The 26876-nt window shown below is 42.9% G+C and overlaps 1 protein-coding gene across 20 annotated transcripts; it reads right to left on the reverse strand.

Moving 5' to 3' along the window:
* Positions 1-356: 356 nt before the first annotated feature.
* Positions 357-26727, reverse strand: map7d3 (MAP7 domain containing 3). 20 transcript variants are annotated; one of them, XM_088293758.1, is made up of 20 exons: positions 26497-26727; positions 20090-20188; positions 19738-19818; positions 18519-18682; positions 18281-18392; positions 17560-17643; positions 16618-16722; positions 15632-15724; positions 15045-15143; positions 12586-12711; positions 8932-9071; positions 7432-7568; positions 6706-6926; positions 5848-5971; positions 5447-5732; positions 5325-5378; positions 5180-5246; positions 4567-4720; positions 3882-4153; positions 357-3110 (listed from the first exon to the last, which is right to left on the reverse strand). In XM_088293758.1, the coding sequence occupies exons 1-20, from the start codon at positions 26540-26542 to the stop codon at positions 3103-3105; spliced, it is 2472 nt and encodes an 823-aa protein (XP_088149884.1). In that variant the 5' UTR covers positions 26543-26727; the 3' UTR covers positions 357-3102. The 20 variants fall into 20 exon arrangements, with proteins under 20 accessions (XP_088149884.1, XP_088149885.1, XP_088149886.1 ...); XM_088293759.1 differs by having other exon boundaries at positions 8932-9047; positions 26497-26726; XM_088293760.1 differs by lacking the exon at positions 17560-17643.
* Between the last annotated feature and the right edge of the window lie 149 nt (positions 26728-26876).

Here is a 26876-nt window from a genome sequence, read left to right on the forward strand (position 1 = left end):
TCACAAAGGACATGATTGTCAGAGGCAGAGGTAAGGACACACTTTTTTTTTTTTAACTGTTAGTTAACAGCAATATTAAAAACTCTAAACCTTTATCTAAGGCACAGTGCTAGCGAGTAACTAATTGGTATGTGTTTGGATAGCCATTTGTCTATTTTTTCTATGTCCTTCATCACTGTACTAGTACATGATGTCCCCACTAGTAGGACAACGGCGGCAAACTAGTACGTCAACTACAAGGTACAAGTGAGGCAAAACTGTGCTTCTCTCAGTTAACCTCTCGCGACTCACTTGTAGAACTACTACAACAAAGTTGTTCCACTAAGGTGCGGAAATGCTGGAAAGTAGTGAAAGAAAAACCTTACTAGTAAGACAGGTCCATAGACTAAACTAGTATGCTCTTTGTTGCGGACAAAGTAGTGCGGCTACAGCAGTGAGGCAATTCAGCAATTCAACTTACTAATTTCTTTCGCCACTATTAATGCTAGTCTTGGCCTACTAGCACGTTACTAGTAAAGAGTTGTGTGAGGGCCACTACTAGGCATGTGTCAAATACTAGTAGCCTCCTTACCTAGCATATAGTTTTCCCTCACTAGTAACATGTACTCTGTCCTAATATTATTCCAATGTTGTCCTAATGAGTGAGAACAAATAGTGTGAGATCCTACATAAGGAGGCTACTAGTGCGTGATGTACTTACAAGTTGGTCTAAGTAGTGTTACTAGTGCGGCAGAGATAATAGCATCAGAGGTCAAAAGTGGGATAGAAGTGACTAAAAACATAAGACAGTCATTCTACTAGTATGCTGAATTGCCTAACAAGTGAGGAGAAAGAGATTACAAGTGCCTTAAAACGGAAGCCAAGAATACGGAAATAAAGAGTCAAACAACGTTCCAGCTGATCAAGGGAACGCATTAGCAGCCTCCCTCCAGCAGGTGGCGCGAACGAGCAGTAGCTCTAGCGGAGAAACCTGTCATGGAAGTGGCAGCCTAACGGGAAAAAAGGTCACCTGACATGACCTGACACGCTACCTAACGCGACTACAGAACACGTGGAGGACGGCTTCGATGGAGAAAGTCTTACATTCAAAAAGCCCTCTCAGGTCCTTACGTTGGGTTAGCGAGAGGGTGTGAACGCTAACAGACAACAAGGCAGAAAAAGGAGCCCCCCGCCCCCTCTGAAAAATTCAAGATTTTTACCACAGAAACAAAATGACGGCTAAAGGCTCAAACTTGTTGGCCGCTTTCAGAGTCGGTACTCGGCCTTCATCGTGGCTTCATTGGCCTAACACTGATTTCACATACAAACACTTAAATATATGCAGAAGTGTATTTTCATATATAAACAGCAACGTGTCACATTAAATAATAATAATAAAAAAAAAAAACCAGCTGAAATGCATTTTTTTTTTTACTTTATAATGTAGCAGCTAGCATGTGCAGAGAACAAGACGATGGAACAGGTGATGTCATGACTTAACTAAAAGGTGGGATTCTCAACTTTTGTAAATTTGCTGTTTTTTTCCTGAAAGAAACAGACTGCCATAAACCAAAACCACCTTGTTAGTAAACAAAAGCGCCATTTACAAATGTACAAAAATTCAACGAAGACAACTGAGACCTGAAGAGCAACAAACAGTTCTTAACAGTTGTTACCGAAACATGCGCATGCCTGCTATGCCCTCTAGTGGCCAAAAACAGACTGCAAGCAAGCAGGACAGCATTTCATATATGGAAAGTCGTTCGAGTATTATTCCATTTTCTTGATAGCCCGCTTAAGGTCCATATACTAGTACACTGTTTGTTCTCACTAGTGAGACAATTTAGCGCACTACAAGAAATGACTGTCTTAGTAGTATTTTTGTTTAGAATATTCATGAACCTTGTAGCACTAGGAAAATACTTTGCCACACCCAACTGGTAGGTGTGTGTCACACACTAGTAGCCTCCTTACTAAGGATATCAAATAAGTGTACTAGTAGGGTGCAGATGTTATCTAGTGCAATTTCGCTTCCCTCGTAATAAAGATGTCCCACTAGTATGACCAAATTGTCCTACAAGTGAAGACCAAGAGTTCACTAGTACATTGACCATAGGTTATGTAGCAAGGCTATCGAAAAATGCACTAGTAGCCCCGCAAATGCTTGAAGGATGACATTAATCCACACTAGGACGATGACTGAGCACTCATATTTCTACTAGTGCTCGGAACTGTCTTTATGATTGAGGACAAGGGACATACTGGTACATAAATCTTGAACTTGATAAGGCTACAAGTGCATGACAACACCAACTAGTTGGGTCAAGTAGTGTTACTAGTGCATTACTAATTCGTTTTTATTGGGTATTAGTGGGCCAAAAGTGTCAATAGAAGTGGGGAAAAGGTTTAAAACTATGACAGTTCTTCTAATAGTACACTGAAGTGTTTTAATGGCGAGGACAAGGAGCACACTAGTAAATGAACCTTCAGTTGGATAATAAGGGCATTGAATAAACACTCAAATGGCTTCCCATACTTCACACATGACAGGAAATCATGCGCGCAGGAGGAACAAGGGCGGATGCGATCCCGTTATTTTTTTCTCCACACCCAAACTAGAGTTGAGAAAGGAAAAAAAAACTGAAAAAACAAAATGGTAAGGCCATAATTGTCAGATGCTGTCAAAACGACAACAGTCAGTCAAGTAAATTTAGAAGAGCCATGTGCCAAAATCCCAGAGAGACACAAGAATCTAAACAACAAACAAGCCAAAATTAATTAATAAATTACAACAGCGGACCCCTGACAAAGACAAAAAACAAAACAAAAACAAAACAAAAAACACTTTAAAAACATCTGGGACAACACATAAAATAAAAGGAAGAAGACGAAGAAGTAGACCTGACGCAAGAAGAAGGAACGTGGAATTTCCCTGAAGCTTTTGTCACCTTGCAGATGAGACACTTGAGCACTTGGGGCGAGGTCTTTACATTTCACCTTGGCCGCCTCCCTCTGGAATTAACGGGAAGAGGAAGCGGTTTGGAAACTTTTCAATTGAGCTCAGGAAGTTGAGGAGTGCAACAGTGGAGAGGCCTTTCGGTGCCGGGGGCGGCGGCGGCAGCATCAAATCTCTGCAAATAGACGAGAAGGCCGAGTGAGTTTCTTTGGATTCAACAATTCACCGTCAACGTCAGTGCTTCCAGGTGGCAAAAGCGGAAGGCTTGTCCAAATGTAGTGAACAATTCCTTCCATGTTTGACCAAGGCAGAGCAATTGGAAAAAAAAAAAAGACTTAAAGTATGAATTTCACCTCATTCTACAATGTTTGGACGGGAGACCCGAAAGTGGCAGTAATTTACATTTTAAAAAATAAATTGAATGAAAAATAGATCACATAATAATGGAGGGATTCCCAAATCATATCAGGAGAAAAAGTATGAAAACTAAAACAATGTTTCCCAGAGGAAATGATGAGAAGCCAACTCATCAATTTCCAAACGCCGAAAAATAAAATAAGAAAGCTTTATTATAGAAAAGATCAATACGTTAACAATGTGAAATAAATAATGAGTGATGAAATTAAACATTACTTTTACCTTTATTGATGAAGAAGTGAGGGCGGAGAGGTAATTGGTTGGAAAGGAAATCCGCCATTTTCATGCTTTGCTACAAATTCTTTCTTGAATTCTACGTCGTATCTCATCAACTTGTCTCTGGTCCAGTGGCGGATTATTGAGCAGTAGCACTCAATATATAAGCACCAAAGATTTTTAACTCTTTCTGATAAACGCACAAGGTGACCTCGACTCGTGTTTGAAGGCGCTAAATCCGGCAACATCGCAAAGCTTAAATTCGTCTGACAAAGTGAGAACGCATCCGCATCCAGACAGGAACTCTGCTCACCCGAAAGAGCCTCTATGGCTTGATTGGAGGAATGCAGCGAGTTCACTGGGCTTCCTTTGGTCCCGTCGGGCCCGTCGCAGTTGATGAGGACCGGGTTGCAGTCCTCAGCCTCGATGAGGGCGTGAGTCTTGGCGTGGACGTTGCGGTCCATGAGCTCCTCGAAGCTCCACTGGTTGGACTTGCCGCCCAGGCTCGACACCAGCTCCACCTTTGCCGAGTCCTGCTCGTTCAGGAACTCCGAGGCCTCCACCAGGCGGCTCTTTTGAACTGGACTGAAGTGATGTAGGCCAACGTGATAATCGGCGATTGCCAACAACATTTCATATTCAAGGTTTTCGGATGCGGTGTCAATGATTTCAATTGACTAAAAGGGAGCGCGACAAACAAAATACAGCACGTGGGCAACTAACAATGTTGTCTTATGTAATGTTTGGTCATGAGTTACGGGAGCTAATATATTGTGCTTGCATTCCATTACATGATATGCGAAAGCGAGCACTCTAATCATTCTATCGTTCATAGTTAAAGACTTACAAAGGCTTTGTTGGGATTTCGAATGAACTAACTGCTAGTTGTGGCCAGCAATGGATGTGTCAAATATAAACACAAATGCAATACTCTGCTTTCTGCAAATAAATGGACTAATCTGAAGGGTGTGCGGGTGAATATTTCAAGGCCGTCTTACCTGAGTGCCTGAGTCTCACCCGGGGCGTTGTTGTTCTCCTTGTCGTCTGTTTCTTCTCTTCCGTTCAGGCAGCCCAGGGGTTCTTCTCTTTGTGGCACGCCATCGCCACAGTTGTGCATCTCCATGGCAACGTCCCCCATCAACTGACCTTCACCTATTCAGGAGATCAGGTTTAAAGTCAACAGATGGTTACTCGTTTTATTTAAGTGGTTGGACATTTATTTCCAACATGCAGTCAGAAAATAGATACAAATAGAAAATAGTTCAATTTCCTTTTCTGAAACTGATTTTCAATATTTTCTGGTACGTTGAAGACACAATGACAACACCAAAACCTCATCTCAACAAATTAATTATGCAGGAGGAGTAACATAGTTTGGACTGCCTTGCTAACTTGGGGAATGGACACATTTTGCAGGAAAACCTAAGAGCCTGCCAACTGTATTGACTTCCATCTTAGTCGTATTAGTTGCGCTCTTTGACAACCTGCACAATCTTACGACATTAAAAAATATAGATTTTAAGAGTGAATTAGAATATTCCTGATATTTTATGATCGTCCTCCTTGTTTTTTGGGGGAGGACACTACAGAGTGGTGGTTATGAAAACATACACTTTGCATCAAAGCTCATCGGGTCCATTCCATCTTCATTGTCTTCTTGCTCCTTGTCTTCATCTCTCTGCATAAAAGTGGAACAACTTTTGTAAACGACACTTTCTTATGAACATCACTAATAGAAATGTCATCAATTCCCCACCTTAAAGTCATTTCCATCTCCTTTCCTAGTTCTCTTCATTATTTCTTCAATCCTCTGAAACAACAGAATATTTCATATCGTAATAGGTTCTTGCCATATCTATAATCATTTGCAAAAATTACCTTCTTCCTTTCCATCCGCTCTTGCTGGTTCTGCTGCATGATGCGGTCGCGCTCCTGGCGGACCCTCTCGGCCTCCTCCAGGGCTTTGGCTTCGGCCTCCTCCCGCTCCTTCTGCAGCTCGGCCTGCTTAAGAGCCTCCTCTGCCTCGAGTCTCTCCCGCTCTTCCTCCGCTCGTTGGGCCTCCTCCGCTTCTTTCACTTTTCTCTCTTCCGCCAGTTTCTTTTCCTCCTCTACGCGCTTCAGCCGAGCCTCCTCTGCCAGACGCTGCTCTTCCTCTTTCCTGAGCCTGCAGTACCAAACACAAGAGTTTTATCCTTCACTTTCATACTCACACTTGAGATGGAGGGCGAGAACATCTGCGTTGATGATGCTCCTCATCAGGGAACATTGAAACTGCTCACTTCTCCTCTTCCTCACGCTGTATCCTGAGTTGCTCATCTTTCTCCTTCTGCTCACGCATCTGTCTGCGGTGCTCCGCCAAGAGCTTGGCGGCCTCAGCAGCCGAATTGGTTCCCGTCTTAGAATCTGACAGGCAAAGAAAGACAAATCAAGCGTTAACATTTTGTAGTTTAGTGTTTCACAACCTTCACTGAGCCAAGGAGCATACTTTCCATTCGCTCAATTTCCCAGCACATCACCCCCAAAGTATGTCACACTAAGTATATGGACAAATATAATCATTTCTCACACAACCCCTTTTTGCGTTTTTTCCTCGCCCTCCTCGGGGGTTAAGATCAAAGGATGATGTTAATATTTGTCAACTGTGAGCTGAGAATATTGAACAATTGCGTTATGAAACAGACTATATCAGTTTGACTGTGCTGTGGAAATTTTGAGAAACAAAGCTTTCGTCTTTCAGCATGAGACCAATTCAATTTCATTTGCCAAAAACATGTTACTCAGATAGCGATGTTTCAAATGATGACCCTGTATATTGAAGGGCTCATCTCAAGCCAGTAGGTGGCAGCATCAGCAACTTTACTGGGTCAGGAAGTGATAGCAGCTGGGATTTAATTGAGCTGCTCCATTGAGATTTACCGCCACATCACAGAGTACATCCGACACAAAAAAAGTACACACCAAAAGGAAACCACGGCAGCAAAAACAGGCCAGCAATCCATGACAAAGCTCGTGTTGTGTTGAATACAAAGAAAACTAAAGAGTCGGTTGGATGCATCTGTTCTTTATATAAGCTAAGAAGTTCAAACTATTCAGGACAGAATTATGAAAGAACAAACATTGCAGGCCCAGATGCTCACCGTCTTTGTCTTTGGATTTGCTAGAGTCAGAGGACTGTGGCAAGCCAGCCTGCATAGGTAACAACATGTCCTTGGAGCGGGAGTCCCTCTTTCGGAGGATAGGGGGACCCGGTGGGGTGAGAGCTGGTTTCTGGATCGGAGGGGGTTTGGCTGACGTCGGCTGAGGGGATGGGGGATGCTGTTTCATTGCAGGTGAGGATGGGCGCCCCTTTGAATTTTGCCTGTCAGAAAAAAAACCTGTTCATTAAACTCTCGGTTAAGTGAACACAAATCTCTTCTAAATTTGACACACGAGAGTGTTGCTATTAACAGCTCCATTTTTGAATGATTAATAAAAATGGCAACACCAAAATCTCATCCCAAAAAAATAATCATGTTGCAGGGGGCATCGTAGTTTAGACTGCTTCGCTAACTCGCGGCTTGGACACATTTTGCAGGAGAATTTCACTCGTACGAAATAAAAGAATGAATGTGACTTGTGCGCTCATGCCTACAAAGTGCTCTAAAGCAGCCATTACAGGAAAACTGAAATGGTGAAAAATAGGTTCACGCTCTATCTCCACAATTAAATATTAAGTTTTCAGTCTTTACACATGTTCGGCAATTATCTTCAAACACGTTAAATGTATCCGGAAATAAATCTTTCAACTCATGTTACAATGTCTTCGACAATAAACATTTCTCTGAAAAGGTGTGGCAAAACATAACATTTTCTTGGCTTCTTACTTTGATGCTGCTGGGGAAGGAGTCCTCTTTGGAGACGGTTTTGGGGCAGGGGATGGCGAACGGTTACGTCCCAAAGGGATGGATGGAGAGGGGGGCCGTTGCCGCCCGGACGAGGTAAACATTTTTTCCTGCTTGTTCTGTAACACACACACACACAATTAATTCATAGCAACCAGTATTACATCGGCTCACATTTCCCATATAGCCACATAAACTTGAACTCATGAATGGTGTCATTTTATGCCATTCATAAAGGTGAACTACATTTGTCGCAAAAGGGGTTTATGACTAGTGTGCTCTCATTATAAAAAGTGAGCTCCGATTACAAGCTTTCGATAGGCTAGCACTTGATAACGCAGACAAATACGGGTTTCCGAGTTCAGGACAAAGCACCACTGTAAAAAGAAGCCACTCAAAACGAAATGATGACCTGAAAACCTCGTAAAAACCTTCCTCATGACACAAAGAAGTTTGACCATAACACACAAAGACGTCATTTACAAGACGTAGTACGCAGTGCTAAAGCGCAAAATTATAACTATCTATACACCAATCAGTCGAGGGAAGCATAGAAACAAAGAGACGGAAAGTCAAAACGGCCCCCGGGCTCAGGGTGTAGTCTGCTTTGCATGACCCGATCTGTCCATAATCAGGCCACAAGTTTGTCTCATGCCATGTCAACGAGTCCTTTCACAGCCTCACAGTGTGCAGGCTGAAAGGCAGCGACAGACGTCGCTCCCTAGCACCGGGAGATAACACAGTGTGAGGAGAGCACCGGCGGGAATGACACTTCCCTGTCATTTGCATTCAGCTAGAGCACTTTGACTGGCAAATGTCATATCTATTTCCTTTTGGATAAAACTTACATAAGTCGGGCTCGGCACAGGCTTGTCTTGAACTATCCCTTAGATAATCTTGTATAAGCCAACACAGGGGCATTTTCACACAATGCATTGCTCTCTTCTGCTCCATCAGTGATTTTCCACAACGTTTGCAGTGTGCGTGAATGCTGCTCTCTCTCTTTGCTGCTGTTGCCTTGAGAGTTGGAGGCTAATCAGCTAAAACAATTCACCATTTTAAAGGGGAAATTTTGACACCACAATTGTTATTTTAATGCTGCAAATAAACAGTGAAACAGCTGGTTGCAGTCAAGTGTAACGTTCCACTTTGCCTCAATTGATCAACAATCCATTCCACACCACTGACAGATTATTAATAGTTAATTAACAGATTATTATACATTATAATTGCTATTACAAATGCCGTTACTATATGCACTACATCTCATCTCTTCCAAGACTATCTTCCTCCTTAATTCTCAAGCCAATCTGTCGCGGTAGATAGTCACCCCTACATTATTCTTGCAACCCACCAAAGTCTACGTCTAGAGATAAATGCTTGCGTGTTATATAAATCCTGGTTGATTGGACATGTTTTATAAATATATATTGGGGAAAAAAAGACGATGTGCTTTTGTTTGGCTTTTAAAAATGTTCTCACCAGCGAGGGGTCGAGGGCTCCGTCTGCCGACACGGAGGTCGTCATGCCGTTCTTCTGCCGGTCGATGCTGCGGCTGCGCAGTGGCCCGCGTGGCGGGTGTAGCGGGGTGGCGGAGGCTGAGCGAGGACACAGGTGACACTCTGGTAAAGGACACAGTCATCGGCAGGGCCAGGCAAGCACAACCAGCGGGGAGGGGTGACAAGCAGGCCGGGTCGGGCAGCGAAGCAGCAAAGTACCAAAAGGTGTAAAGAAAAAAAAAAAAAAAGGGTAGAAGATAAATTAGATACAAGGAGAGATAGTGACAAGGAGGAAAGGATGAATGAATGACAGTTGATGATTGAAAGGCAGGGAAATTATTTTTTAAGGGGGAAAAATAAATTCCATTTGTTAGATGTAGCACTGAAGCAGGCAACAGTTTCAATCGGTGTGCATGAGGAATAGAGGACCTCAAAAAAAAAAAACAAGCAAACTCAAAATTTGGCTTTCAGTTCAACAACTAGAACAGAGAGCCAACACTATCACACCACATTTCCAGTATCAGAATATTAGTGTGTGATAAACAAGATGCATTTATGTGTCAAGATAAAACATGTACACGGCACTGTAGAGCGCGATGCCGTCAAATACAAGCTCGACTCATTCAATGACCATATTCGTAACGCAAAACACTGATAACATCAATAAACAGAATATCAACAAATAAACACTTGATGTATTATGATTACTTCATTGTGAATTCCTTCTGGTGTGTCCAACTTGGCCACTGTGGGTTGTATAATTCAGTTAGACAGACAAAGAAGAGTTTCACAACTACTGTAAGTGACTCAGGAAGACGCTGTAAAATAAGTTGCATTTTGCAAAGGATAATGAATATTTCATCGCCTTGTTAGATGTTTTGATGCACCGTTTGTGTTTTAATAGGTGATCCTTTAAAGGTTATAATGCTAAGACACCAATACTATTGGTTAGCAGTCCATGGTGTGTTGCATTGTTTGTTAGCATTAAGCTAGTGGACTTCGCAGATCTAAACAAAAACCACCACGACGGCTTACATCTTGAAAAACTCAAAATCGGGTCAGCCATAACTCGAGGGACCACTGTATTCGGTACAGTTAAAAAATTGAAGCTCACCATTGGGTTGATTGTTTTAGGAATGTTAAATTGACATTTGATTTGAATATTAAGTGTGACCTTTCGCATAGCTGTAGCACTAATTGTCCATTTAACCTAAGTGGAAGTAAACCCTAATAACATCATTGCTAACACCTGCGTCTGTCCCACTAGTGACTATTTTATTGAGTCAAAGTGAGACACCTTCAGGAAGCAATACAGCAAGGTATCTCATAAAACAGGACAGCAAAGAGCAAGCTTTGCTAATCTTTGATGACATTGCCGAGCATCCAAATCACGTCCGTCTGACTGAAAAGTGTTCATTTCCAAAAGACGGGACATATTGCTGTCGGCTGACTATCGACCTGCTGTTTCAGATTGAGGGATTAGTCATGATAATCCGGCGACCTCGAGGACTCTCGCTGCTAAAACTCAGTCAGTGTCTTCTGTGATTCTGCATCTATGATGAGCATGCAATTCCTGTCCGCTGTGATGCTGCTAATATTACTGTTGGTGGGTCATGTTTCCACTGGAGCACACGATCAATAACTGCTAATGGGTGTCTAATGGCTGGTCAATAAACGCCACACCCAAAAACATAGCTTGAATTTGTTGCAGAGATTCAAATGGCTTACTAAAACATTCACTTTAACTACTTTCTGTTGTTAATGACGTAACAAGCTGCATTTACATTTCCACAGAGAAGAGTATAGCTTGCTATTTGAATGGTATGAGCACTACTTTGTACAGGAAACAATCCACCTGACGCCGCCGGCTCTCTGATCTTGTTGCCGCTACACCTGTAGCCGTACAACAGTTTCATTCTGACACAACTAGAATAAGTAAGCAGCTTAAGAAAATCTCCCAGCATGGACCCAGAAGCTCCTCAGATGCCGAGAAATGCTGCCGGTCGAGGGAGGCCTGATCGGCTCAAGCCGAGGCACAGTACAACTGTGGCCAATTGTATCACTTTGCGAGCGCGTGTGAGCTGGACGCGTGTCGGTCCATATTTACGTGGAGCTATGTCGTCTCACATGAGTCTACTTTGCTAACCATATTTATGGTTCATACCAATTTCAAATAGCTGACTGGAGACACTGGCTGAGCTGAGCCGTGACTGGATTTTAGCAATCACTTGAACATTTGGCACAGTGGCCAAAATGGATCTTCCTGTGAATCTTCCACTTTTAAATAGTTCTGTGAAAACGACGCAGCATTGGACATGCACACATGGAGCATAAAAACAATGGTGGAGAAAGAAGGTCTCCTGTATTTTGTGGCTGTTGAGCAGAGTTTTTTTTATCTCCAAAATCACAACTTTTCAGGAAATCAAAGCAGCTATTGCCGATATACAATCGTTTCCCATGGCGCACCAACATCAATACTACCCCAAAATCAGGCTCAATCGCTACTTTTAAATGTTGAAACAGTGCTAATTTATTTAACTGTAATTGACAGAAATTGTATGAAACATAGCCAGAACCATCTGTCCTCTTAAAAGCTGTATTCAAAATGTTAGTACGTCAGAAAATGGTTTCATCAGTCTTTTTCAAAAAGGTCTTCGAGCCACAAGCGATCGAATTGAAATGAACTAACCAAGCGGTTTAAAAGATGGAAATGAATGCAAGCATTTATACTCGTGGCTGATGATTTTGTTTCTGCACGAAAGCATTGCAACAATCAATTAAACAAACCAAGCTTACTCATACGCATCTAATTTCTTTTTGTCTAAAAAAACATAAATTTTCTCTGACAATTGAGCCTTCAAGCGTTAATGTAATTTATATTGGATTTAATATAATTTATTCTGAAGCGATTTTCAATCTGTTAAGTGGTTAAAAAAAACTATATGTGGGAACAGACAAATTATTTGTAAAAACAAATTTAAAAAAAAAAGAATAAATGAGAAATTGATCACGTTTCCACTCAACAACAGGACAGCAAAATTAGACACCGGAGTAAAAAAAAAAAAAAAAAAAAAAGAATACCACTAAGGCTAAGGCACAACAAGATTCTACTGCTATCTCAAGCCGTGTAGCCTTCACCTTCAATTTTACAATCAGGTGGCGTGGCAGTGACAAATTTGAAGGCCAGCAAGGTACCAGCCCTCATTCAAGTCCTCGATGGTACTGAATTGGCACACTTGGATCCCGTTTATTGGGTACTATAAACCGTAGTTGATGGTACCTGATTTTACGAATGGAAAAGCACCATTAGCAAGTCGAGCCATTTTGGGTCAGTTCAGGGGGCCGTTGGTTTACCACAGTACTCACAAAGTATCGGGGTATGAGAAGAACCTTTTTTCATGCATGTCTTATATAAATGAACTAAGGATGGATTTCCATGTAAATGTTGTAATTACACATTTCTAACTGGGTTAGCATCATCGTTCATACTTGTGTACAAACATTGGTTGCTTCATAACGCCGTTGTAAACTAAGGGCCCCCTCTCGGTACTGAACCAAACAGTGGAAAAGGTGCCTAAGTACGAGGAGCAAGAAACCGTCCTCTGTAAGACTCTGCAGTGTGAGAGGAGGGGGTTACCTGGAGCATTTGTTCCTTCGGGGGAAAGGGCGGCAGCACTCTTGCTCCGAGCAAGTGAGGCCTGCGTGGGAGTGAGCAGGCGACTAATGACCCCTCCGTCCACAGTACAAGTCGGTTGCTTGCGAGCTACGTGGCGAGCCCACCGAAAAATGAACCCCCATAAAAGAAAAAGAAGAGAACAAACGGACAAGGAGGGGGGTGGGTGGGGTCAAGAGTAGCAGCAGAGAATGACAAAAAAGGGGCAAAGTGGGGGGGGGGGGGGGGGGGGGAGTGTCGGTTAGATAAGTCACCATGTGATTTAACCATCAGGAGAGAATCAACAACATGCACCAAAAGGTTGTCTCAGTAGTCTCACAGGGCTTTTCACTTCTACTGGTAGTCAATGAAATCATTTGATGAGAATTAACAAGGCAGTGATGCCACGGAAGAGGACTGAGACAGACCACTGATTGTCTAAGTTGGATCAGTCGACAATGTGGTCAAATCAATGGTTCCTTAAGGCAGTGGCAGGTGTGCTGATGGGAAAGAGAAAACATTGAACCATTAGTGAACTGCAAACCAATATTATTAGGGCAAGAAAGACGGGGAGTGGTTGAGACTGCAGACTACAGTAAGTCCTTGAACTTCGACTGAAAACATTTCGAGGGCGTCCAAGTTAACTAATTTACAGCCGTAAATATTTAAATTTGATAACTGGAACGCACTGACATTTTTTCATTAAGTGCGTTTCAATGGGTAGGTGTGCAAGGCGGTCTCACCCGGCCGGATTAAAGTTTGTCAAGCACCTAAAGACTGTCAATCAGATCCCTATAGTAGTGTTGTATGACTTAGGATTTGAGATCAGTACAGTTTTTGAGTGAAAGAAAGATGGCACTGAATCTCGCCTTGGCATGTCAATTACAAGGGAGAAAAATGCCATCACGTTCACGAGTCTGACAAGTTCAGGCACCTCACCTCAAAATCAGCCTGTATAGGAATGGTGTAAAGCTCGTTTTCACAATTTGCGGGTCAGAAACTCATTTTCTCATGTTCAACTGCTGATTGATTCAGAATGAAAAAAGAGATACCACTCTTAGTAGGTTCAGTACTTCTATTTTTGTGGGTCTTAAAAGATGAGTCAAAAAGTGCTAAAAGGAACTCTGCTTTAAAATCAGCAGGCAGTGAAGGAGTTAACTTCAGCTGCACTGGACAAAAATGGCATGGTGATTACAAAGCCGAAACAATACATTTGTGCATCGATAAAAGACGACAACTAAAGTCTGTCACCAGCAAAAGTAAAAATCACACCAGAGTGAAAGAGTTCCAGTTCATCGGCTAAATGTACTCGCTGCTCAAGTGGCGGATTTGCGCGTCTTAGTGGAGTGAGTTTCTTACTAAACAGACATCTGCTACTGACAGATGCCATTAACATTTTAAGTGCGGGTAGGCTGCTACTACGCACCACGGTATTAAGAGGCTAAAAGAACGGTGATAAGGACTGGAGCCGCACTCAGTGGATCGCGGATCACCGCCAAGGTCAAGCAATCCTATTTTAGATTGAGCACAAAATTAGCACATCCTGTGTGCACCTGGATTAACATACGCAATGATACATGCCCAACACCATCTACCTGATTAATGATATGACGCTGATTCCCTAATCCAAAATATACTTTCAGCAATCCTGCTAAGAAACAAATAAATGTAAAATACAAAGAATCAAAAACAACAAAAAAAAAAAAAAGATTTATCATTCAGGTCACAACGTGTTTCCTCAATGGGCGCTGCAGAGTCTAAAGGACAAACAAAAGCTTTGGTGATTAAAAACACAGACAGCACGCTGGCACTCTTGAAGGCATTCGGGTGCGCTGACGGGATGGCATTGATGCACAAGCAAAGTATCTTATATCCAACTAGGAAGACGTCATCTGTGGGGGGTAAGGGGGGGCAACACAATCGACACTTTGTGACAATAACATGGAGTTAGTGGGAACATACGACGAGACCGTCGGCGGAGTCGACGATTGCGAAAACGACGACGAAGGGTGACAGTTAGTTGCCAGTGTGTAGCACCAAAGAATCGGGTTAAAAGTGCAAACATATCGTGTTAAAAGGCAAATCACAGACAGGAGCGAGTCAAAAATATGAGCAGTTGCCAAAAATGTTATTCAGCAGTGTGTGTGAGTGTGGGGGTGAGTGTGTGTGTGCATGAGAGAGCGCTTTGGGTGGGGGGGGAGTGAGATGAAATCAAGCCCAAAAAATGTAGGCCTGATTAAACCACCAGATACTTTAATGACGCTTAACTGAGATAGATGAAGATATGTCCCCACAAAATCTCTTTTTGATTCAGAAAGAGCGAGCTGTTAATGTCAGAGCATCATGCCTGTTACTCCCAAAATAAATTTAAAAAAAAATTAAACAGCCAGATGGAAGCATGAAAAAAAAAAGAAGTGATCGACTGATTGTTCCATGCTAGCCACCTTGATTGTCTGCTGTCCCCTTAGCAGCCTTGGCAGGAGTCTGTGCTCTGCCCACACTTACTCGTGTGAGGGACGAACTCCTCGTCTTCATGGAAGCACCTACGGACGTGAGTGCAGGGTCACGGCCAACGAGACACAGGGAGAGAGTCAACAAGAACATCCCCGCGGAGAGAGTTTACGACGGGTCATGTGCAGTTCTGGTCCGAGTGTGAGTCAGCAAGCGTCACGGCAGCTGATGCCGAACTGGTGATCTTCATCAAAAGTGAGACGTGAGCGGAGGCACACATAGGCGCCATTGTAAGAGTTTCTAGGAACTGAGACACTAGGGGGGGAAAAAAGGCTCGGCATTTCAAAGCAGCCACTAAAAATGTATCTATTTAAAATCACCGTGAATTCTTCTGTAATTAGAAACATTTTGCTAATCAACGACACGCTTTTGTTACACTATTAAAACGCTTATCATTAGAAAGATTTAGATTTTTATCTCTAAAAAAAAAAATCCAATGGATCAAATTTATCTGGAATTCTGATAAGGCAAGTGTGTTAAGTAGAAACATGCAGTGTTGCACAGAGCGGCGTCTATGCACCTGTCGGCTGCGCCTGCAGCTTTTTGCCTTCCACCTTAGCGGCACTGTCTTTCCGAGGCAAACGGTTACAAGACGCACTCCGGGATTTAAAACCTAAGAGACAATGACGACAACACTCAGTGGTGAATTTGACCCCATGTTACCTAATGAATGGTACTCCAGTCCAGTCACGTGTTTGGATGTCAACGGAAAGTCAAGTAATCAAGTTAAACAATTATCTCATTGTCAAGAGGCTCTGCAGTCTGCCCCTTGTGTGCGAAGGTTGAGGTCAGGCATGACCTGGGGTCAGAGGTCATGCTAGGCTGCTGGGCCGATGGGTTGGTTCCAGTTACAAGCACCAATCGGATATCAGGACATAACAAAAAACCAAAGCACCACTTCCACAACTTGGAAAAATTGGATGCTACTTCATCTTGCATCTTTTTAATGCCTACGTTTGACCCGCGAACATATATCTGCTTAAAGTCACATGAGGGATTTTCCACTTTGCAACAACGAGGCGCTCTAAAGCGGCCCTGCCAGAGCGAAGCCCCTGTCCACACGCTGGCTGTCACACTTTTTATTTTGTCCACCTTCTCTCCAAGACGTGCGCACTCATGTCAGACAATGAGGCGCTCTAATGCACTTTACAGCATCGTTGATGACATGACTAGGTGGTTTTACTTTGTGTCCCTTTCCTAATTAGTTCTGTTTCGGTAATCCAAGATTCACACCATCATTTCAAAATATATGCCCATGCATTTGATGATCATAATTTTCATGTTAGATAGCCGCTTTTGCACAGACAAAAAAAAAATTGGCTTGCCACATAAAATGACTCGGATTTGGCCTGTAGCCCTCACGTTTGACGCCGTTGTAATGCACAAGCTCGCACGAAACAAAAGTACTACAGGGAGGGGATCAGGTTAGATACAAGGGTGGAGGGGTGGGGGGGGGCAAAGAAGGGTGGGGAAGAGAAGAGGATGGGAAGGTGAGAGGAGACTTACTTTTGTCAGGAGATTTGACGAGGGTGGCGGAGGACGAGGACAGGCGTTTGCTGATGCTAGCCTCAGACGGCTGTTTGAGGTTGATGGTGGATGTGGAGCGCTTGTCTACGATTACGGGGTGAGGAAGGACAAACAAGGGAGGGATTACACTACAGGTATTTCAAAAGGGACGTGCACACGGTGGAAGGCTCTTAACAACAACAGTGCTAATAAGAAAAACATTTTCTTATAAACACACGGGGCCACAATATTACCAGCACCAACACTAGCTAATGAGCTCCAGTATGGATCTGTGTCGAAAAACATCTGCCTTTACAAACAATGTTCAGTTCCAATTGACACTGAAACAGAGAATAGTTAGACAATGTGTTTTTTTTTTTTTTTGTAGGTGTGGATTGGCATTCAGAGAAGCATTTCAAATATTGTATGAGCTTATTATCATCGCAAAGGCAGACTATTTGCTACAGGTCCTGTTGTGAATCTCATTAGATTGTTTCTCTTTATGACCCAGTTCAGATTTTCAAATGCACTATTGACATTTTAAATAAAGGAAAAAAGACGACCAAACAAACAAAAAGACAAAAAATGTTTTTTCGCAACACCACCATATTGTGCATTGTGAAGTTAGTACAGCAGACCCAAGAAGTCACAACAAGGCATGATTTGCACTCAATGCGACATTATTAGTTCAGCCTCGCATTTCACTGAGCTCCCATGCAAAGCAGCCCTGATGATGACCTGGCCTTGCCCAAAAGTATGAGTCAGTCCAACCCCCCTAAAAGAAGAAAGCACATTAACAAGGAGAGGTTTCATCTATTTAACCGTCAGTGTTCGGCTGCAGAAGAAGGTGTGAGGAAGACAAGATTCATAACCCAAGTGTTCGTAGCACCAACATGTGCCCATGCTGCGGATTTAAACTGGCGAGCATATCGCAAACAAAACCTTGTCGGTTCCTTGGTGGCGTTTCTTGCGAGGCAGGAGAGATTACTATAGCTACTGGAGATGAGACGCTGGCATCCGAGTCTCCTGTGGGGAAAGAAACCTCTCAGCGGGAGAGCGATAGCGCACACGAGGGAGTGGTGATCTCACTTCCCGACATTGTGACATGAAGGTGAAGCATGGCTGGCAGCCATCAAGCCTTTCATTCACATTGTCAAACAGAGACAGACACGCAATGCACTGCTGACCAGTCACAAGAAGGAGTCATGCCATAAACAGATCCTTTTAAATCGGCAATTTTGTATTTTGGGTTATTTCGGTGTACTGCAATAATTGGTGTGGCTGCTCCTAGAGCACATTTCTGGGTGCCCTGTCCCACATTTCAAATGCAATATTACAAAGGATGGGCACATGTCTGCCACTCAGGACGAGTTGAAAATTATTGGAGCAATTGAATTAGTTCCTCTAATTCACCTTTTTCCCTAACACTTCCAATTCCATCACTTCAAACTTAATGTTTGCGCTTGCAACGCACAAAGAAACTTCCATGATTAAAACCATTAGAGCAACCCAAAGTAAAACTCTATTCTAAATGCGGCGGTCTCCAACAACTTTACGCCCTTTGCTAAAAGCACGCAGTCATATAGAAAGAGTGGCTACAGGAAGTGGAGGAATGTCACAAATCTCATAAAACATTATTTTAATGGCCCAAAACGGCCATTACCTGCTCGCCCATCAGAGTCTGTTGACAATCCTCCCCAGGACCATCTCTTCTGTCTCTGGTCAGCTCGTTGGCTTCGCTCTAACGTACGTCTCATCACTGCCTCGTAATGTTCCTGCCACATTTAAAAAAAATAAATGAATAAAGCTAAATGAAGAGACCTCTTTACGTTATTGTCACAGGAATACTCATTTATTCGACAACATTCCAAGTGTGGGCCTCCTCCTCCTCCGTTAACTACCTTCTCTTCCTCCTGTTTCTGCTTTCTCTTCTCCTCCACAGCCTGACGCTTCTGCTCCTCTTTCCTCCGCTGTTCCGCAGCCTTCTTGTGACGTTCCTCCTGCTGACGCTCCACTTGCATCTTGGCCTTGCGCTCGCGCTCCATGATCTGAGACTCACGCAAAGCTAACGACAAAGGCGGACAAACAAATGGTATATTTTAAATTTCCTATTTAAAAAGAAAATCAAAAATACATGGTTTGTTTTGTAAACTCAGTCCTCTACTTTCTTATATTCTAGACATTCCTCCAGCATGTAAAGCTCGAGTGAGGTTGTCTAGAAGTATGCAAAAGTCGCCAAGTGGCTCCAAGCCTCCTCTGGTATGAAAATCAGCATAAACTCTTGAGTGTCAGGAGGTTCAGGGTCTGACTTTCATGGTCAAAGCAGCTGCATGCAAGCATTACGTCACCACAGCGGCAAGTTGACTCTTGAGGAGTGGAAATGTCTTCTATCGAACAACAAATAGCGCTTGTTATGCAGAAAACGGGGTTGGGTCAGCCAATGCTGGCGACTTGACTGAGCGGGGTAAACTGCTTTTCTAAGAATGAGGGTTCAATCGCCAGGTTTCAAAGTACCCTTTGAGCAAGACACTAAAACCACAGTCGCGAATGAGCATTCAACTGATTGGGCATGCAAATGAAAATCAAGTCATCCATTTTCCTTCAATGGCAATATGCATCATGCATCATCATGAGTAGGTGTGTGATACATTTCTAACACTTCTTTCTTAGCTTGAATGTGAACCTTTCAGTATATCCCTTTTTTTTTTTGTCTCTCTCTATTAATTTGACTGATGCTCAATTTTGTTGCGAATTAGAAAAAGTGAAATGGCACGACATCTAGTATGATGAGCCTGAGAACGCGAGACAGGTTTGCGCATGTCAGGGAGTCCTTATGCTAAATTGCCGAAAAGCAGGGGTGACTAGCCAACTGTAATTTTTTTACAATTATTTTTATCCCCTTTAAATTGTGTTGGGTGGTGTGAAAACATGATGGTGCGTGTCAAAGAGTCACATCCTGTAATATTTTTCCCACGATGTCGACTTCAGTCGCGTTTGGCTATGTCGCTCAGTCTGGTCTGCAGCGGGCCTCATATTTTATGAGTAGCATATAAAAACTTGCATTCGCCAAGATTGTGTGAACGAGATTACCAAATCAGAATTGACTGATTGTCTTCTTACCTTGTTGCCTATCTGCCTCCTCCCGTCGCTCCTTTGCCACTCGCAGTCGATCGTCCACTCGAAGGGTGGCGCCGTCGAGGACTGCAAATGCGTGCGTCGCCGCGGTGAAAAAAGGTACACAGATGGAGGCTGCAGCTTACACTGACATATTAGAGTAACAGATTTGCACCAAGTTGTGAGTGTTGGTGGGGGGGCTATCATTAATGAGCTTGTCAAGTAGTAAGGTGATGACTCAGGGCATCCCTGCAGTAAGCCATGCAGAGCCGGTGGGCGACAATTGTTTTGTTAGGAAGCAAGCAGTTCAGAGGCGGCGCAAGGCGACAAAACCGCGTCGGGGTGTGGAGTGGGTTACCTGGCCGACAGCCTTGAGGTTTGGCTGCTGCGTTTGCTGGAGGCGCTGGACTCACGGCCTGGCTGCGCCGCTCCTCGGCTTGGGCCTGCGCAACTGCGGCTGGACCGGGGAAAGTGCACGATTTAGAGGAGAGACTCTTTGAGTCCCCTTCCAGAAGAGAATTTTTTCTAAGGACCCACCTCATGGTCTTAACACCAGTTAATTGTTCAATCTTGTTGCCCATTTAAAAAGTTGTCCATTGTAGAAAATAAATAAATATTGGAAAAAATTATAAAAATTAGAATATATAGTCAGATTTTTATTTTCATGCAGAGAAACGAGTGATTATCGATCGTCACAGAACATCTCTGGCATGAATGAGATTGTGTTTGTCTTGCTTTGCAGGTCCGATCAATCCATCAGCAAATTATAACAATGGATCTCCAGCTGTACATAATCACGCAAAGTATCTGCCAATCCGATCCACCTGATCAGATTTGCGTTAAGTGTAATAGTTCATAAATTCAGATTTCAGGAAGAAAACAAAGTCGTAAGGTTACAAGAATAAAGTAGCATTTTTCCCAAATAAATTCATCAGGTTATGAAGTCCAAATTTAGTGGGGGGAGTAGTCATAAAAAGCAAATTACAAAAAAACCCACTTTCATTCTCATATTATCCCCTTTTTTCCCCAGAAAAAGATACCTTTATTCTTTGAAAAAAATAGGATCATATTCTTAAAAAAAGGACTATTCTTGTAAATAACACGCCTTTGAGTAGTTTATTAAACAAAGAAACTAACAAGAGAAAGTCTTTATGCAGTGATGCCAAATTTGTGTGATGACACAACCAGAGCTTTCGTTATCATATGGCTTGCAAACCACAATTTGAGAACTAGTGATTGGAGACAAAATATTACAAATGACGTCATGTCAGACAACATCAGGACACGAACGTGCACTTGGTTTTAAGTCAGCTGTTTTCTCTGTGCTTTGTTTGCATCGAAATGACGCTTCTGAAGAGACTGACTGGTTGTGAAGCAGAACAATCCAGCGATTCAGCCGTCAGAGCCAGCCCATGGCTGCATTCGAGACTTTCTGAGAGCAGGACACCAGCAAACTGGAGCTGATGCTTGCAGTTAAAACCTTGTAAGTGACATTTTCAGTCATGTATAAACGTGGAAACTAAATTACTCCAATGCTTAGTTTTATTTTACAGTGGCGAGCTTATCTGTATACTTGAATCATAGTCAGTAATAGAGCTTGGCGATGTGACGATATATATCAGGAGAAAGCATTTAATCATGTCACTCTTTTCACTATCGCGTCATTTGTTATCTCCAGCAAATTGCACGTAATTCGGATATCAAATACAGCTTGATTTGGTGTGTAAAACAGCTTTCGCTTATCAAACTTATGCTGCACCGCTGCCAGCAGATGGTAGTGAGTCTACCATTAAAACATTTAATGGGCCGCATGTGGCCCCCGGGCCGTAGTTTGTCCACGCCTGTTTTAAAACCTTGCCGATATAGTTATTTTCTGATTTAAATGTTTTGAGCCTTAACCGATTAACTCAAGTGGCTGTACTTCTGAATAATTTCTTGTAAGTCAACCATGGAATGGAATCGTGGTGAACTTCTGAAGTTCGACTGACATCCACAGACGACACATTTTCAAATATCGGGCCGCTGCCTCATCCGAATGTTTCCATAACCCGAGGCATCAAAATTGTTTGCAGAGATTAACTGCATTTGAATTTTAAAAACATAATCCATGCACCAGACAGAGAAACTCTGACTTGGCAATCAGCACTACAAACATTTGAGGCTGACAAAAGTGCTGTTTTAAATACATGTAATAGCACTTTGCTATTCACCAAGGGAAAGTGGTGCAAGTTGTGGGAAGGAAACGGCACATGATCAAGCTGCATCAGCTTCGTCATCACTGCATTTCTCGATGGTGCGCTCTCAGCACTACTGAATTGCTGACGAGTAGGCAAATGAGATCTTCTGTCATGTGATATGAAATAGGCTGCCTCTAACCTCACTCATTCATTCATTCAGCTTCTTACTGCCACCAGAACAATGACATACTTTGTTTGATTTGTGTCAAGAATTGCGAGACAATCTTGCACATCGATACGTTGAAAAATGTACGAGGAGTAAACTGGTTTGCACTTGGCGAATATAAAGCTCCGGGGCAGTGAATGAGTTAAATAAATGCGTGTATGGTAACTTACCTAATGCAGTAAATGTAGCAACAACACTCTAGAATGGCTCTTCCCAGCAATGTGACACTGCAGAGATCAGTGAAACATGAACCAAGAACTTGCACATACTGTAATTAGGGTATCACCCGCCTCTTAGCATTATCCTTCCCTCAATAGAGAAGCAACCAGTTACTGTGTGCAGAAGGATCATTTGCAAGGAAAAAACAGAGCACAGGTTCCATAATGACTCACACAAGATATTCTGGTATTCAAAAAAACAGATCAATAAATAGATGCCAAGCACGGTGTACAACAGGGCAACGGTTGCCAAGTGATGTGCTGAGTGTGGATGAAAAGAGGATGTGGATTTAGACAAGATGACTCATGGCTACATTAAGATGACACAATGGACAAAGCAAGAGCCGTACAATCAATCGTCTGCTATTTGCAATGTGTACAGCTGAGCAATCGCTGGGTCTTCTAGTACAAGAGCTCGCCCTCCCAAATCTGCCGACGATCCTGAATCTTTTAAACCTGTGTTATTACTGATTCAATAAAAATGACAAGAAAGGTTTGTAAAGGCAAGGCAGGTTCCAGAGATGCTAACAGTTATTATCCATCCATCCATCATCTGTACCGCTTCAACTCACAAGGGTCGCAGGGGGTGCTGAAGCCTATCCCAGCTATATTCGGGCAGTAGGGCGGGTACACCCTGAACTGGTTGCCAGCCAATCGCAGGGCACACAGACACACACGAACATTCACACTCACAACCATACCTATGCCCAATTTAGAGTGTCCAATCAACCAGCCATGCATGTTTTTGGAATGTGGGAGGAAACCGGAGAACATGCAAATGCCACGCAGGAAGGCAAGAGCCAGAATCAAACCCATGACCTTTGCACTGTGAAGTAATTGTGCTAACCAGTCACCCACCGTGCCGCTTTAACAGTTATTAGCTTCTGCTATTTATTTCAATTCAACACTCTCACTCACTGACACCCACATCACTCACCAGGCCAGGCCACAGCTATTAAAACCACACACGCACACATTCAAAGTTACAGATACTATAGTAGATTCTGAGGATAGTGACCTTAAATTGACAAGAATAAAACCTGCTCCTCACATTGCAAAATGTATATTTATCCCATCACTCAAATTATGAATGGGATACTCTTCCTTAGACCTGAGCAGCTTCTGTCTTGACAATAAATCAACAACAACAACAACAACAAAAAAAGCACAGAGACTGTCGCCATGGAGCAAAAAAGACAACATTCATGTGTTAATTAAAGTGCTCTGATTAGACTACGCAAGAGGATCTCAAGAGAGCCAGGTGCGCTCACAGATATGACGAGCCAATCAGAGACGCCTCTCAGCGCTACATCCCTGGGGAGATTCACTCATAACAAACCAGTGGCCATTGCGTCAACACATCCTGCCTAAAATTTAATACAGGGCATTTTAAGAGGTGAGCGGGCTTAAAGCCACGCTCATTTGTCTGGCCACCAATCAGTCCAGTCTGGGGCTGCGGCCTAATTATGGCAAGCAGCAGAGCAGAACTCTGTGAGGGCTTGTCATTAAGTCGAGGAAGAGGAAGCAGGCGAGCCCGCGTAAAACGGTCGCTCCAATTGTAGCGCTAATCAGGCACTACTTCTCTAAATTGCTCGGAAGATTGCAAGACATCAACAAGCAGCTTTACAAACAGACAGTAAAGGACGTGAATTTGGCCAACATGTGTCTGGAGAAGGGGTCACATTATCATTTGGCAAGTTGTGTGAATGGTAAAGACAGATTTTTTTGTAATGTAGTTAATAAATACAGAGAATCTACGATCTAAACCGAACACTTTATTTGTCAATTAGTTTGAGTAAAGGCCAATAACTGGAAAGGAGCCATTTTGGCAGGCAGCATCCCACGGCTGACTTAACAGCAGCTCCTCAGTGAACACTTGATGCCTGCTCACAGTCCCACGCGCACACGCACCCTTTTAAACACATTGGTAGATCTTCGACAGGATTACTGAAGACCTTGTCATGCGAAGGTGTAAGCCTGGGCTATTTGCAGTGCGTCCTGGCACGTGGAAACGACCCCAGGAAGTCGTCCAGATGGAAATCAATCTCTCGCACTCAGCCATTTATCTGTTATTTCCCATTCAGACTGGCCTCTATAAGGCTGACTTCTACAAGTCAAGTTAAAAATGAAACCATATCTACCGACCTAACATCGACTCAAGACACTAAACATGGTTTTGCTATTCAAATTGGTTGCGTGAGCTTCTTGACAGAGTAGGAGACCGGTAACTTTACATAAAGGCACAGGAAGAACGGAAGCAAAGCCAAGAGAAAGAGGGGGAAAAAAAGTCAGAGCGAAGCCAAAGCCGCTCCATTGTGGTGGCTGAGTCCAACCATTTCAAGAAATACTTCTCATGCTTTTAATAATTTGGCAAGACTTGATAACCTTGCAGTGGTGCAAACACATCATTTGGATCGGGTAGCGTTTCTCCTTGCCTGCATTCTTGTGGAAATCGCCATGCGCATGAGCAAGATTCCTGACATTGCAGTGCGACCTCGAAGGTCCAACGCCTTAAAGTGTGTCAAATTAGCAGAGGGGGAAACATGCCTTAAATGTTGCACATGTGCAAAGTGAAAAAGGAGTTGATGGATCGCTCAGGTCGCTACATAAGATTGTCTGTAACCGATTGTTATATGATGAAATTTCGCTGCAGTTAGTTTTCATATTTCTTTCAGCATTAGTTGTAGTTATTTTGTTACTTTTTGTTCACTACAATAGCAATATTCATTATGCTGAATATACTTATGGTAATTGTTTTCTTACACCTTTAAACAGAAATAGAATCCATTTATGTTTATGCATTTTCAATTTGAAATAATTTCTTGTTTTTTAATAGAAAAGTGATGTTCCGCTTTTTGTGACAGGGGTCACCAGAGTGAGTCATTAATTAGTTGAAAAAAATGATCGACAATCATTATTTATTCAGTCGCAGCCCAACTAATGTAACATTAGTTTGAAATATTTTTCAAGCGTTGTGATTATAGTCTGGTTTATTTAGAGTTTAAAATATCACCATAAGATGTAGTGAATTTAGCCGGTGCCAATTGCATTTCTTGCTATTTGCGGCGGGATTACTGTATTTTCATAGAACCGCAAATCTGGACAGCCTCAGACTCCGTCCGGTATGAAAGCGCTGGATGGAAAAGAGAAGGGGGAAACAGGAAGACCATCAGCAGTAAATGTGGCCACTTGTTGCCAGGAGTAACACCCGCCTACGCCCACGCCGGGTATGCATTCAGCCCCCCTTTCCTCTCTCGTCTCAGAAACGCAATGAAAAACTGTCAGCTGCCCCCCTTAAGTCAAAACAAAATGTGCATTCATGCCCCCGCACAGGCTGAAACCTCTCATATGCAACCAGCGGTCATTTTTGCAACACAAACCCTTATCGGTGCATCAGCTCTCTATGCAACCTGTCTGCAAGTGTGGCACTGATGCCAGATCGAAAAATTCAGGTCAGACATTGTTATGGTAACCCTGCAGAGATAAAGGGAGGGAGTTAGGCCATATGTCAACAACATACGCTTGCCACCAAAGGGCCTGACGAGAAAGAATAACCAATTAGAAAAATGGCAATTAACTCATATTAAAATCAAGCAATGAACTTCAAATAAAACTTAAGTAATAAGCAGGAGCAAATTAAGTCCAAAAGAACACTTGAGAATCAACTCTTAACTCTTCACGATGAGCTAACGCGGCAACGCCGTCAATGCTAAGGGTCAGGAAGTCATTAAACATTCATTTAATTTATCACGTTTCAACTTGCGAACTCCTCGCGATATGTATAATAACAATGTTCACGCAAAAAGTCGCCAAAAAACGCCAAACCGCTCCGGCGAAGAAGATAACGTTGCAACTTCAGCTTAGCATTAGCCACCAATGCTACTAAGCCGAGTCGTTAAGTTGTAATGTGACCCCAAAATGTAACATAGTCACGTTATAGTCATGACATATAAACTGTTAAGGTGGAAAAGTGTCTCATTTTTTGCAGTCCATTGAGACAGCGAGGAGAACTAACGTTAGAAGCCCCGAATCGGTGGTGGAGGTGGGGGGGGGGGTGGCTGACCGCGTTGCAACCCGTTCAAATCACCGCCAAAAAAAACACAACTCGCTCGAACATAACAATTGCAGTTGAATATTTCCTTACCCATTTGGGTCCGCAAGGCTTTAAGAGTCAATGAGCCCTCCGTCATTTTTATAAGTTTCCTCCTGAGTGTGTTTTTTCTTTCTTTTCTAGAGCGGAGGCGTGTAACACATCGCGACCGACCGGCAGCGAGCTGGCAGGGAGGCAAGAAGTCGTCAGGCTGGGACAGGACAGTGGACACCAAGGAGACGTGGACGTCAAAGAGCAGCGATTAAATCGAGAGCAATACAGCGCCTCGTTTCCGGAGAAACGAACGTCGTAAAAGCAGAGCTGAATCGTATCCAAACTAAAAAAATACACAGTTCTTCAAATACCGCTATAATGGTGGATATTAAAATATAGTAAAGCAGTAGGCGCAAATTTTCTCAGCAGATGTTTTATTC

Source organism: Idiotropiscis lumnitzeri, chromosome 4 (genome assembly GCF_059441095.1).
Source record: "Idiotropiscis lumnitzeri isolate Australia: NSW breed Sydney's pygmy pipehorse chromosome 4, RoL_Ilum_1.0, whole genome shotgun sequence".
Classification (NCBI taxonomy): Eukaryota; Metazoa; Chordata; class Actinopteri; order Syngnathiformes; family Syngnathidae; genus Idiotropiscis; species Idiotropiscis lumnitzeri.

Excerpts from the sequence above, each read along its gene's own strand:
- map7d3 (XM_088293758.1), bottom strand. The coding sequence starts at position 26,542 with ATGACGGAGGGCTCATTGACTCTTAAAGCCTTGCGGACCCAAATGG. Across the intron at positions 12,712-15,044 it reads GGGGACAGCAGACAATCAAG|CTCGCAAGCAACCGACTTGT; the intron begins GTGGCTAGCATG and ends CTCGCCACGTAG. Across the intron at positions 5,733-5,847 it reads CAGCGTGAGGAAGAGGAGAA|GCTCAGGAAAGAGGAAGAGC; the intron begins GTGAGCAGTTTC and ends TTGGTACTGCAG.